The following is a 12,948-nucleotide window of genomic DNA, read 5'->3' as shown; positions in this document are numbered from 1 at the left end:
TAACCAGTAATTAATCTCATTTCTTGTTAAAGCTTCATATGTTTTATATTTTTGATTCTATGAAAAGTAATGTGGCTCAATAAGCCATATGGAAAGCTTGAAAGAAAGTAGGCTCTGGAGACACATATTTCAAAATAAAATTTAGCATCCAGCAATCCTCTCTTGTCCAAATATTATAACACTGTACTTCAAGCCTTTGATATTTACTGCACAAATAAGAACCACCTGGCCACCCATAACTATGAAAAGGATATCAAATGTGTTTTTCAGTCTGATGAATTTTTCTTTTTTAGTAATTATTGGGAAGGGAATGTTATTGAAGTATAAGAAAATATTTTATTGAAGCAAAAATGCCTATGTAAACTTTATGCCAATATTAAATCTTTGGAGGCACAAGAAATAGCCATCTGAATATTAGTTTTTAAAAGCACTCATTTAGGCCGGCATGGTCGCTCAGGCCTGTAATCCCAGCACTTTGGGAGGCTGAGGTGGGCAGATCACGAGGTCAGGAGTTCGAGACCAGCCTGGCCAGCATGGTGAAATCCCATCTCTACCAAAAAGACAAGAAATTAGCCAAGCATCGTGGCGCGTGCCTGTAATCCCAGCCATTCGGGAGGCTAAGGCAGGAGAATCACTTGAACCCAGGAGGCAAAGGTTGCAATAAGCCAAGATTGTGCCACTGCAATCCAGCCTGGACAACAGATCGAGACTCCATCTCATAAATAAATAAATAAATAAATAAATGCACTCATTTAGTGATATAGTAGAGAGCCTTTCATAATTTATATAAATTTGACTCAGAGAAAAACTTTTTGGCATATAATCCATTGTTCATTATCTGGAGCTTTTGTAACATTAACGTGCAAAATCTAAATTCTTATTTGTGAAATTTATGGATATGTGTGCATGTAAACTAGCCTCATAATTAAGTTGCATTTATTTTCTGTGAGCTACTAATGGCTTTTGATAACTGATGATCCTTAGCAATCATACATCAATGACATTCAAGGAACTGAAGGGCCTTTAGCAGAATATAATACCTAATATATGATTCATAGAATAATCTTATATTCTTCCTTACTTCTTGTATTAATTGCATTTTTTTTTTTTTTTGAGACAGAGTCTTGCTCTATCACCCAGGCTGGAGTGCAGTGGCACAATCTCAGCTCAGTGCAACCTCTGCCTCCTGTGTTCCAGTGATTCTCCTGCCTCAGCCTCCCAAGTAGCTGGGATTACATGCGTGCGCCACCATGCCTGGCTAATTTTTGTAATTTTCAGTAGAGACAGGTTTCACCATGTTGGCCAGGCTGGTCTCGAACTCTTGACCTCAGGTGATCCACCCGCCTCAGCCTCCCAAAGTGCTGGGATTACAGAATATATTTTAAAAATTGTCTAAAAGTGAATTTATCCAGCAAATGATAATTTATTACCACTCATTTTATAATAAAATATCTTAATGTTGAACCACTAGCCCTCTGGTTGTTACTTTTATAATCCAGAGCTTACTCATAATATCCTTTTATTATATATAGTCAAAGTAATTTTTTTAAAGACTATCTCATGAATTAGATTTTGTTTATATATGTGGTACAGATAAAATTTCTGAAAATGGGCTATATTTTATATCCAAGTTCAAGGTAGTAAGTAGTCTGAGAAATATTTAAGTTATATCACATTAAGCTAAACTATAAACTAGGGAAACTCTGGGCTTGTGAATTCTTGTCATTCTTACTCACATATGATAATGACCTAGTTAGAGATGTGTGAAAAGGTTTTTCTTTTCTTTTTTAAAAAGTGTTTGTCTTTTGAATTAAAATTCCTTCAAGGCAGCACAGTAACTTTCTCATTTCCTATAAAATAAACCACCATCATAACAATGAGTATAGCAACTCATTATGGTTATGAACTCATGGATGATTATGAATTGAACCTAGGAAGCTGGCTTATTCAGTCACTGAAGGTATTCATAAAGAGAGAAACCCATACTCTGAGATACACCACCTTTACCAAGCTCTGTTGGCTTCCTTTCTGTCTCTGAATCTCCCTTTTCTATGTTTGATTTTTCTGTGGGTTGTTGTAGGTCTTTTTTCTCTTACTCTAAGCTGCTTGGTTTTCACCCCTTACCCGCTGTTTCTGTCATCAGTTTCTTTATGAAACACCAACTGATGTAAACGTAAAAGGTGTGAATTTTTTTTAACACGTCTTCCTTTTAACCCTTTCAATGTGTACTCATATGTAACTTGGCATTTAAAAAAATTAATAGTAAGCTTTTTTTTTTTTTTTTTTAGGTACTCTCTAAAACTGTGAATGACTCTATAACAGAGTCAGCCTTTTTGCAGCCTTTGCTTCTCAAAATTGAGAGAAACGTAACATCTCCGGGTGGATTGGTGTAGTTGTTTATATCATTTGAACAGTGGGTTAGGGCTTCCTATACTCCATAGGGCCCTTTACTATGTCATTAAATTCAGCTCTTATCGCTGAAAAACACTTTTTAAATGACCACAAAGTAAGGGATAGGAGGAAAGAAACTACTTTGCTGTGTTTAAGAGAACAGTCTTGAAATCAGCATCCATCAAAGGCAGGCCTGATAGTGACACTGGGAAGAGAGCAGCCACATTTTCCTTGTAGTGGGAAAACATTCTTGAATTTGAGCTCAGGGTGCCCAGACATGCCTGAGAATATGCACAGGTATTGAGGGAAGGTGATCTCTCACCACTTAGAACACCCAGGAAGAGATGCCAAAATACTGATTAATCAGCTATTCCTTAGAGCTGTGTTACCAATATGTCTCTGTCTGTTAATCCGCCATTTTTAAAAGTCTTATTTGCAGTTTGTGATCTTGCTCAACTCTATTACAGCTAACAAAGGAATCGTTGCATGTTCATTCGTACTTTGGAGGGGCAGAGTGGTAAAGGAGAAACCTTCCCCCATCATGGTGACAGCAAGGGTGAGGGGTGAATAATCCCTAAAGGGGGAGAAAATGAAGAGTTACCAGCTGCAGCCACCTCTTCCCACATTGAGAAGCTAGGAAATTCATGCACTCATTTGTAATTTAAAAATATTGCCAAGATAAGATAGGTGTGAACAATTAAATACTAGAGATTATTTTGGATAGCAAACATTTGATAACAGTCAAGCTTGGTGGATTGGCAAACATTTTCTCTACAGGTCCAGATAGTAATATTTTCAGCTTTGCGGATCATACGATCTGTCACAACTGCTAAATGTGCTATTGTCACATGCAAGCTGCCATTGACAATACCTAAACAAACAGGCATGGCTGTGTTCCAACAAAACTTTATTTATGTATGCTGAAATTGGAATTTTATGTAATCTTCACATGTCACTAAAAAGGATTCTTCTTTTGTTTGTTTTGAGACGGAGTCTGGCTCTGTTACCCATACTGGAGTGCAGTGGTGCGATCTCGGCTCACTGCAAGCTCCGCCTCCCGGGTTCACGCCATTCTCCTACCTCAGCCTCCCGAGTAGCTGGGACTACAGGCACCCCGCCACCACGCCCGGCTAATTTTTTGTATTTTTAGTAGAGACAGGGTTTCACCATGTTAGCCAGGATGGTCTCGATCTCCTGACCTTGGGATCCGTCTGCCTCAGCCTCCCAAAGTTCTGGGATTACAGGCATGAGCCACCGCGCCCGGCCGGATTCTTCTTTTGATTTCTTTTCAACCACTATCAAAACCATTTTCTTACAGGATGTATTAAAACAGGCAGAGGGCCAGATTTGGCCCATGGGCCGTAGTTTGCTGACCCCTAAGCTAGCTATACTCGAAAGCATAATATTTGTGTCTTTTTGCTTGAGGCTTGAGAATGAATGATTCTTTTCTCTTCTAAAGAGATTTATATCAGACACTTTCACTAACAGGAAAGTGTTATGTTTAAGATTCAGTAACAGTCCCTAAACCCTTCTCTCCTTCACTTGTTCTCCTCTAAGCTCAGCACCTATCTTGGAAGGAAGGAATGATAATTCAGAACTCTTTTCAAGAAGTTATATGAAGAAGAGCAGAGATATCAATCTTTTGTTGTTTTTGTTTTTAGGATCTGAGATAATACAGTGTATTTGCAAGGGGATGAAAAGAGTCCAGCAGAGAAGGAGAAATTAATGACACAGGGAAGGTGGGGATAATGACTGGAGAGACGTCTTTGATAAGCAAGAGGGAGTGGGGTCCAGAACTCTAGCTAAAGAGTTGGACCGTGATGGAAGTAGGGATGATTCATCCACTGGGACATCATTAACAGTGCTGTGTTAGGGAATCGGTTGGGGGAGTTTGAACGTTTTCATGGTGGAAAAAGAAGGGAATTTCCATCTGATTTCTTCCTTTTGCTCGGTGAAGTCTGAGGCAAGGTCATCTCTTTTTCATATTGGTGGCTTCTTCCACTTTAACCCTACAGTTTTTTCCTTTACAGACAAAGTAGTTTCATCTGACTTCCATTTCTCATATTTGTATGCTTAGTCATTTTTACCCATTTCTTTTGAAATCACTTGAACATACTGGCCTTTGGCTTTTTTTTTCTCATGTGCCTATAATAGTTTTATCTGTATTTGGCTAGATAACATTGAGGTTAGAACTTTTAGTGACTCTGTGACAGTTGAATGTCAAAGATTCTCCTCACTATTAGCCCTTGTGTTGCTTTAAGCAGCAGTGATTTTACACCCCTGGTCATGAAATGTTACACTTTTTAGAGACTCATGCAGATTCAACTAATGATTTCTCTCCCATGAAGGTATACATTGCAGGTAGGCACCATTAACATTTCAGTTTACTTGCAATTTACCTTGTGAAAAGAATATACTTCTAGAATTTGATTCTTAGCTCTGTAATAATCTGTTAGGTTGTGGATTTTTAATGAGTCAGTGAGTGTCCCCTTTAGATTTCTTACCAATATGTAATTAACTGAAGACATGTACTGCTGTGGTACAAGTCAACTGGCTTTGACACTGAGCACACCCGGGTTTCCAAACCCTGATTTTACAAATGTCTGGATTATCTAGTTTGTGGAGTAGTCAGGTCTTGGTCAATGTAGTGAACTGTAATGGGAAAAGCAGGGTCTTCGGGGAAAGCAAGACCTGGGTCCAGTCCTCAGCTTTGCCATTTACCAGACCCGGGTCTTTTGTAAATCATTTAACTTTTGCCAGCCTCCTCGTCCTCAGCTGTAAAGCAGATGTAATCATATGCACCCTTGCGTTGTGTGAGGGTTAAACGAGATGATGTATATAGTGTCCGGACACCACCTGACAGTAGGTGGTTAGTGAACGTCATATCCCCTTTCCTTTGTTGCCTGTGCTTTTTTTCTTTTTGCATCTAAGCTAGCAGATAGAAGTCCCAGGTTTGATTCCTGGGCCACTCTTCATATTCCTGGAGAATTAAGAGCATTTTCAAAATGTTTTACATAAGCGTTGCTTACCTCTAAGTCCTCACTGCAAAGGTAAATACTACTGCAAAGGAGAGAAAAGAAAAGAAGTGAATGTTTAGAAAAAAACAAAAAAGAAAGTAGAGCAAGAAAGGCAGGAAAAGGAAGTAATGAAGGAGAGGATAGAACAAAAAGAAGGCCCACCTGATGGGGGATGGAAGTATCGCAGAGAAACCATTAGCTTTCTCAGAGCCAGGCACCTGCACGGTGCAGAGCCAAGGCTATGGGCTCTGGGATAAAATGGATTTGTGTTCAAAGCCTGGCATCTCTGATGATTAGTTCTGGGACCTTAAGCAAGTTCCTTAACCTTTCAGCACTTCAGTTTTCAAATGCGGGAAACAGCAAGAGCTACACTTGCTGAGCACTCACCATGTGTCAGCACGCTCCACTGAAATTCCCACTCCACCCTGTGTGATATGTGGAATTATCACCCTCATCTGACAGATGAGGGAGCTAGCCGAAGGATGTGGTTAGCATTTGTTCAAAGTCACAGAGCTGGGCTTACCCCGCAGACCTGGCTCTGAAGCTCACACTGACTACTGCAGGAGGAGGGGAGATGGAGCTGTGGATGGGCCCACACAGCACCTGCCCTCTACCTGTGGGTACTTACGCTTCCTTTCTTTCTCTTTTGCTCTTCTCTTATCTCCTGTTATCCAGGTGGTGGGACTTAATTTTCTAGAAATTTCCATCTGGTTAGATGGAACTTTCTAACCTAGGAAAAAACCCCAGTGCAGCCTCCCCTCAAATACACTCTAAGTTTCACTGTTGAGGAAATTAGCTTGGTGCAGCTGAAGCCTGTTTTCAGGAGTTGTTTCTGCTGGTTCCACTCCTGGCTGTAAATCAAAACAAATCTAAGTGACTTGATGGTAGAGGAAACAAAATGACTTCACTCACTCACGTGAGCATGAACTCATGCACACACACACTCACACTTACACATACAGGAGTTAATTATTTAGTCTCTTTGCAAGTATGTTTGGTTGAAATTCAGTTGGGCCATATTTGACCATTGTCTTACAGATTGGTGGTTATTTATTTAATCACTTCAGCCTGTGTTTTGGCATTAAATAGATAATATCACGTGATTTGTTCATTTATTACTTAACAATTATTAGGAGCCTATTATATTCTAAGTGCTGCGCTGGGTATGTGGCATATTAAATGAGATAGGACTTCCCTTTAAGTACATCATTGTCTAATGATCACACACCAAATAATTGTACTATACCATGATAAGTCTAGGAATGGAGATGAACACAAGGTTTGTCATTTATATTAGCGTATTTTTACAAGACCAAAAAGTGTTTTTCTATATGAGTTGTATCTTCTCTGTTGAGAATTCTTTCTGCATTCTAGTAAAAAACAACAACAACAACAACAAAAAACCACATATACTTTATTTTTATTTTTTTGCTCTGTCTTATGGTGCTAAAGCCACATGTACTTTCCTTGGGTTATTTTAATAACATGTTTTAAGAGTAAGTTAAGGCCGGGTGCAGTGGCTCATGCCTATGTAATCCCGGCACTTTGGGAGGCCAAGGTGGGTGGATCTCTTGAGCTCAGGAGTTCGAGACCAGCCTGGGCAACATGATGAAAGCCTGTCTGTACAAAAAACACAGAAATTAGCCAGGCGTGGTGGTACGCACCTGTAGTCCCAGCTATGTGGGAGGCTGAGGCAGGAGGATTGCTTGAGCCTGGGAGGTGGAGGTTGCAGTGAGCTGAGATCGTGCCACTGCATCACTGCATTCCAGCCTCGGCAACAGAGCAAGATCCTGTCTCAAAAAAAAAAAAAAAAAGAGTAAGTTAAGAAACAAATTCCTCATCATTTTTTTTTTAATTTGTTTTTAAGGTAACCTTGTTTTTCTGACTTTTTGGCCAAAGATATATATGTTCATTGTTAAACAAGAAAAAGAAAAAATACTGGGACACACACAAATAATTGAAGTTATCCTCTAATTCTACTCTTCCAAAATTGTTTACTGAATGACCAGTTAACTTTCAAAGTAGTAAATATATGAAAATATGTCTTTTTTTCTCCTTTGAAACAGAGCCTACTGGGATGTTAGATGTCTGGTACATGAAAATGCACATTGACTACAGTAGACAACAGATTTCTCTTTTCTGGAAGGTGAGTTTTAAGCGTCAACTTAAAACTCAAGGGAATAAAACTGAAGGCAGAAAAAGACCTATTTGCATAGTGGCTTTTATATGAAGCTTCAATGATTTTGCTAGAGCTCATTTTCTCAGACACATTCATGACACACCACAGTGTCATGTGCCTTTGGTGGATAGGGGTGAGAGCTGAGTTCCTTCTTCCACACAGTCACATCGTTTCAATCCCACTTCCTATAAGATCAAGGTCTTTTTCCATCCCTGGCATTTCCACCCTCTGACCCCAACTACATCATCTCTTCTGACTGTTGTCCCCTTTCTGCCCACCCCCATCTCTCCTACATAAATATGCCCAGCAGTAACCATGTCACTTCACTTATTCACTCTTTGGGAAACAAAAGATGAAAAAGCTGTGGATGTGGATATTTAATAATGTTTGTTAAGTCATTGAAGAGGGAGAAGGAGGAAAGAAAGCTGCTCTACTTTAGGAATAGTAATAGTGGTAGAAAATAATACAAACAGGCCAGGTGCAGTGGCTCACGCCTGTAATCCCAGCACTTTGGGAGGCCAAGGCAGGCGGATCACTTGAGGTCAGGGGTTAGAGACCAGCCTGGCCAGCATGGTGAAACCCCGTCTCTACTGAAAATACAAAAATTAGCAGGGCGTGGTGGCATGCGCCTGTAATCCCAGCTACTGGGGAGGCTGAGGCACGAGAATCACTTGAACCCGGGAGGCAGGGGTTGCAGTGAGCCAAGATCATGCCACTGCACTCGAGCTTGGGTGACAGAGTGAGACTACATTTCAAAAAAAAAAAAAAGAAAATCATAGAAACAGGAATAGAAAGCAGTCCTTCCTCAGGAATGGTAATAAAACAGTAGTAAATTAGACAACTTTCCAGAAAACAGTGAAGCCTGACATTATCATAGAATGCGAAAGTTTCACAAAGCACTGAGAGCTGGCATTGCCATTTTATTTACTCCTCACAAAAATCCCCTGAGGTAAGTACTGGTACGCCCACTTACCAGTGAATGAGAAAACGAATGAATGAGTGAATGAAAAAACGAGTATCAGAGAGAGGAAAGAGAGGAAGTTCTTGCCCAAAGTCACCCAGCTACTAAGCACAGACCTGAGACTGAAACCTTATCCAGAACTGCTGCATCGTGACTCATCTTTGTTGAAGGAAAATGCTGTGCGATTCGAATTGAGCTACTGATTGGCATGCTCATAAGAGGTTTCCTGGTGAACTGCACTCTTTATTTCTCAGGACTCACATCCTCTTCACTACACCTCTTCCAGTTGAGGATAGAAAGTTTTGGAATTATGAATCTGAATGAGCACAAAACCAGAAGAGTAAGAATAACAATTATAAAGTCCTCTGATGGGGTTCACATGATGGGTTTTGATCATTGCACTCTTCTTCAGTTTTAAGAAATGAGTTATTTCTTCTTCTTTCTCCTCCCTGTCTCTCTCACACACACATAAAACGTCTGGTATAAGAAGAGACTACTATAAATAGCCTGGTGAATCATGATCAGGCTCTTCACTTTGAAACTAACACTGCAGCTCAAAATTTATTTTAAAATGAATCTACTTTTAATAGCAAGACAATTCTCAAAGCAGGACATTTAGAACAGCCATAATTTGTGAATATTATAGAAGAACCCAGCCTAATTATTTCCTTTTCACGAGCAAGTGACTGGTTAAAACCAAAATTCCTCCTCTCATGTAAAGGTTTCTCCTCCAAAAATGTCCTCAACAGTGATCTGGAAAGATATGCTATGTGTTAATCTATTCCACGCCTCTCAACTCAAGCGTTTCTCTCAGTAGAATGAGGGTAATGATACAGGTATCTGCAAAGCTGACAAGACCATTGTGGGGATCAGCAAATGAGAGGACACAAATGTAAAAATCACAAGGGCCACCAGTGTAAAATTCAGCAGTGCTGCATGATGCATGTTTATCCTGACAGTGAAAGCTCCATGCCTGCGTGCTTTTCACTGTAACAAACAGAGTTTATAGTGGACATCATCTTGGTTCTCTGAAACCAGCACCAGAGTGAAGTCAAAATAAGTATGTGTTGGCCATGAGTGATGCTTGGTAAATGTGAGTATGCGATTTCTTCTCTGCTGCCCTGATTTTATTTCTATCTTCACAAGGCTTAGGTTCTATAATGAGGTCTTGGAATTTGGAGGGACTTCAAAGCTCTTCTAGTTCAGCCTTCCTTTCATTATAAACATGGCTCCTACTCCTGCCAGGACAGACAGATGTCTCAGTGGGGATATTCTGGGACAGGGAGAATCTCACTTTGTAGTCTGTCCATGCCATGGTTGAACATCTCTTATTGTTTAGAAAATGTTTCCTTTTGTGTAGCCAGAATTGTGGGCCCAAGAAGGATGCTTGGGGTTGGAACTGGCTTAGAAGAAACCAAAAAGGGCCAGGCACAGTGGCTTACGCCAGTAATAATCCCATAATCCCTAATCCCAGCACCTGGGGAGGTCGAGGTGGGCAGATCACTGAAGTCCAGGAGTTTGAGACCATCCTGGCAGACATGGTGAAACCCTGTCTCTACCAAAATACAAAAAAATCAGCTGGGTGTGGTGATGCCCACCTGTAATCTCAGCTACTTGGGAGACTGAAGCAGGAGAATCCCTTGAACCTGGGAGGCAGAGGTTGCAGTGAGCTGAGATCGCGCCATAGTACTCCAGCCTGGGTGACAGAGCAAGACAAAGAAGGAAGGGAAGGAAGGAAGGAAGGAAGGATGGAAGAGAGGGAGGGAAGGAAGGAGAAAGAGAAAATAGAGAAAGAGAGAAAGAAAGAAAGAGAAAAAGAAAGTAAGAGAAAGAAGAAAGAAGGAAAGAAAAAAGAAAGAGAAAGAAAGAAAAGAAAGGAAGGAAAGAAAGAGAAGGCAAAAAGGTAAGCACTAGAAGCTTCTATAACTTGATGTCAGATGGTGGTCATCAAAAGCCAACCTCAAAACCTTCAGTGACTCTCTAGTCTAAGAGGCTCCCCAAGGAAAGTTGGATGCAGTCCTATATTGTCACAGGATTAAGTCCTTTTCTGTCAAACCTGGGCTTCTTAAATGGCCCCAAACAGGCCACTCAACTGAGGGTGGGAATGGAAACACTGACCAGAGTTACTGAGCAGTCCTGCTTTGGACCACAGAACCACAGAGTTATAGACCTCTAGAGCCAAAGGGATTTAACTGTCATGTAGTCTCACCCCACAGTTTAAAACATGGAAACTGAGGTTTCAAGAGGTGATTTCCAGTGAGGGGATTTCAGGTGATTTGAGTCCACTCTTATCCCAGCCTCTAACAGGGATTCCTCATGCCACTCTCAGGCAGGCTTGGGAATTCAAGGGAATGCTGTGGTACAAGGGACTTATCTAAGTGTCAGGCTAGAAGGAAAACTCTGCAGCCAGATTGCTTTGTGACAGGGCCCAAGTCATACCTCACTGGGGAAAGGGAGCAAGGGCGTGTGTGGTGGGGTTTTTTTGTTTTTTGTTTTTTTTTTTGGGGGGTTTTTTTGTTTTTGTTTTTTTCCTTTGAGCAACTCTGGGAAACCAAATGCAAGAAACGCCCACCACTGCAAAGAAGGAAATCTCATGCCTTGGCATCAAAGGAAGCCCCAAGTAAAACCCCATTTGCCTGTGAATAAAGTGAGAGCACTTTTCTCTTGCATATGGGGAAATGTGAGATGACCTTTCACTTTTGTAGGATGTTTACAATAGAGGAGAACAACTCCGTGCTGATTGGGTGCAGCCCCTGGGGGTTGGGGTGGGAGTATGTGTGTGAGTGTGGGTGTGAATGTATGTGAGTGTAAGGATGTGAGTGTGTGGAAGGTGTGGGAGTGTGGGGATGTGAGTAGGGTGTGAATATGTAGGTATGTGAGTGTGTGTGTATGTATGAATGGGAGCATGTGTCAGTGTGTGAGGATGTGAGGATGTTGGTGAAGGAGACCTTTGCTTTGTTATGGCTTGTCACTCCTTTTCCCATGACTTAGTTTCTCTTGAAAGTACAATTTCCTCAAAAATATCTTGTACTACTTTTTAAAATCATACCTTTTTTTTTTTTTTTTTTTTGAGACAGGGTCTCATTCTGTCCCCCAGGCTGAAGTGTGGTGGTACAATCTCGGCTCACTGCAGCCTTCACCTCCTGTGCTCAAGTGATCCTCCCACCTCAGCCTCCCAAGTAGCTGAGACTACAGGCATCCATCACCACGCCCAGCTAATTTTTGTTTGTCACAGAGACAGGGTTTCACCATGTTGCCCAGGCTGGTCACAGACTCCTGGGTTCAAGTGATCTGCCCACCTCAACCTCCCAAAATGCTGGGACTACAGGTGTGAGCCACCACACCTGGCCCATAGCTATTTTTAAGAGGAAAAATACTTTCAATGTTGAAGCCAAAAAGTACAGCCTAATCTATGAAATGAAAGAAAAACACCTGGGTAACAAAGTAAAAAATGTTGCTTGATTACAAACAGCCCCAGGGTTGGATTAGGCCCCTTTACAAAAGGGGGCTTTTAGCAATCCTCTCCCTCAAACTTCCTTTCTCTTCTCCTTCTGTACTGTTTTATATTGTATCCTTTCCTTAATTAAGTATCTCAATCCATGATTCCAATATACTTCTTTTCTAGTTAAAACAGCATGTATCTTTTAAGAAGAAAACCACCTTTCATATATATATGAAAAAGATATGAGAACCAGGTAAAGCCACATCAACCGTTCTAGTTTCCTCTCTTAATTTCTTTAGCAACCTCTCATTATCTTGATCATAGCAAATCACAAACTTTTGAAATTTGTTTGAGGCCATGAGTCTGGAAGAGAAATATTCATGTTAAACTCATTCATTTGCTCAAACAAACGTATGAAAGCTCCTCTTTAGTATTAGACACTGTACTGCATAGCTGGGATATGAAAGTGAACAAGACAAATCCAGTCCTCATGTCCTGGAGCTCACAGTCCAGCAAGAGGACAGGAGTAGGAGCAGGATGCTGAGGACATTTGGGTGTTAGGGAGCAGTTCCAGGTTCAGGTGGAAGGATGATGGTTGAGCTCGCCTAGTGGAGCAGGGGAGTGGTGGGCAAGCAGAGAGGGACACCTCTATGGATTTGGCATGGAAAGGATTACTTTAGTGAAGCACTGTTCCACGGAAATATAAGCAAGCCACAAATGGGAGCCACATGCATGATTAAAAATTGTTATGTAGCCAAATTTTAAAATGTAAAAAGAAACAGGTGAAATTAATTTTAATAATTTTTTTTCTTTTTTGAGATAGAGTCTCCCTCTGTGGCCCAGGCTGGAGTGCAGTGGCGTGATCTTGGCTCACTGCAACCTCCGCCTCCTAAGTTCAAGTGATTCTCATGCCTCAGCCTCCCAGGTAGGTCAGATTACAGGTGTGTGCCACCATGCC

General features: G+C 41.0%; 1 protein-coding gene across 3 annotated transcripts in view; it reads left to right on the top strand.

Moving 5' to 3' along the window:
• IL12RB2 (interleukin 12 receptor subunit beta 2) overlaps positions 1–12,948 on the top strand; it is a 92,252-nt gene that overhangs the window by 23,754 nt on the left and 55,550 nt on the right. For all 3 annotated transcript variants that reach the window (XM_003806963.7, XM_063600472.1, XM_034967143.3), the window contains one exon: positions 7,475–7,554. In XM_003806963.7, coding sequence (XP_003807011.5) covers positions 7,475–7,554 — 80 coding nt within the window. The remainder of the gene's footprint in view (positions 1–7,474; positions 7,555–12,948) is intronic.

The sequence above is a fragment of the Pan paniscus genome, chromosome 1 (genome assembly GCF_029289425.2).
Source record: "Pan paniscus chromosome 1, NHGRI_mPanPan1-v2.0_pri, whole genome shotgun sequence".
Classification (NCBI taxonomy): domain Eukaryota; kingdom Metazoa; phylum Chordata; class Mammalia; order Primates; family Hominidae; genus Pan; species Pan paniscus.
The sequence above is the reverse complement of the archived record's forward strand: the minus strand, read 5'-3'. Positions and strand labels throughout refer to the sequence as shown.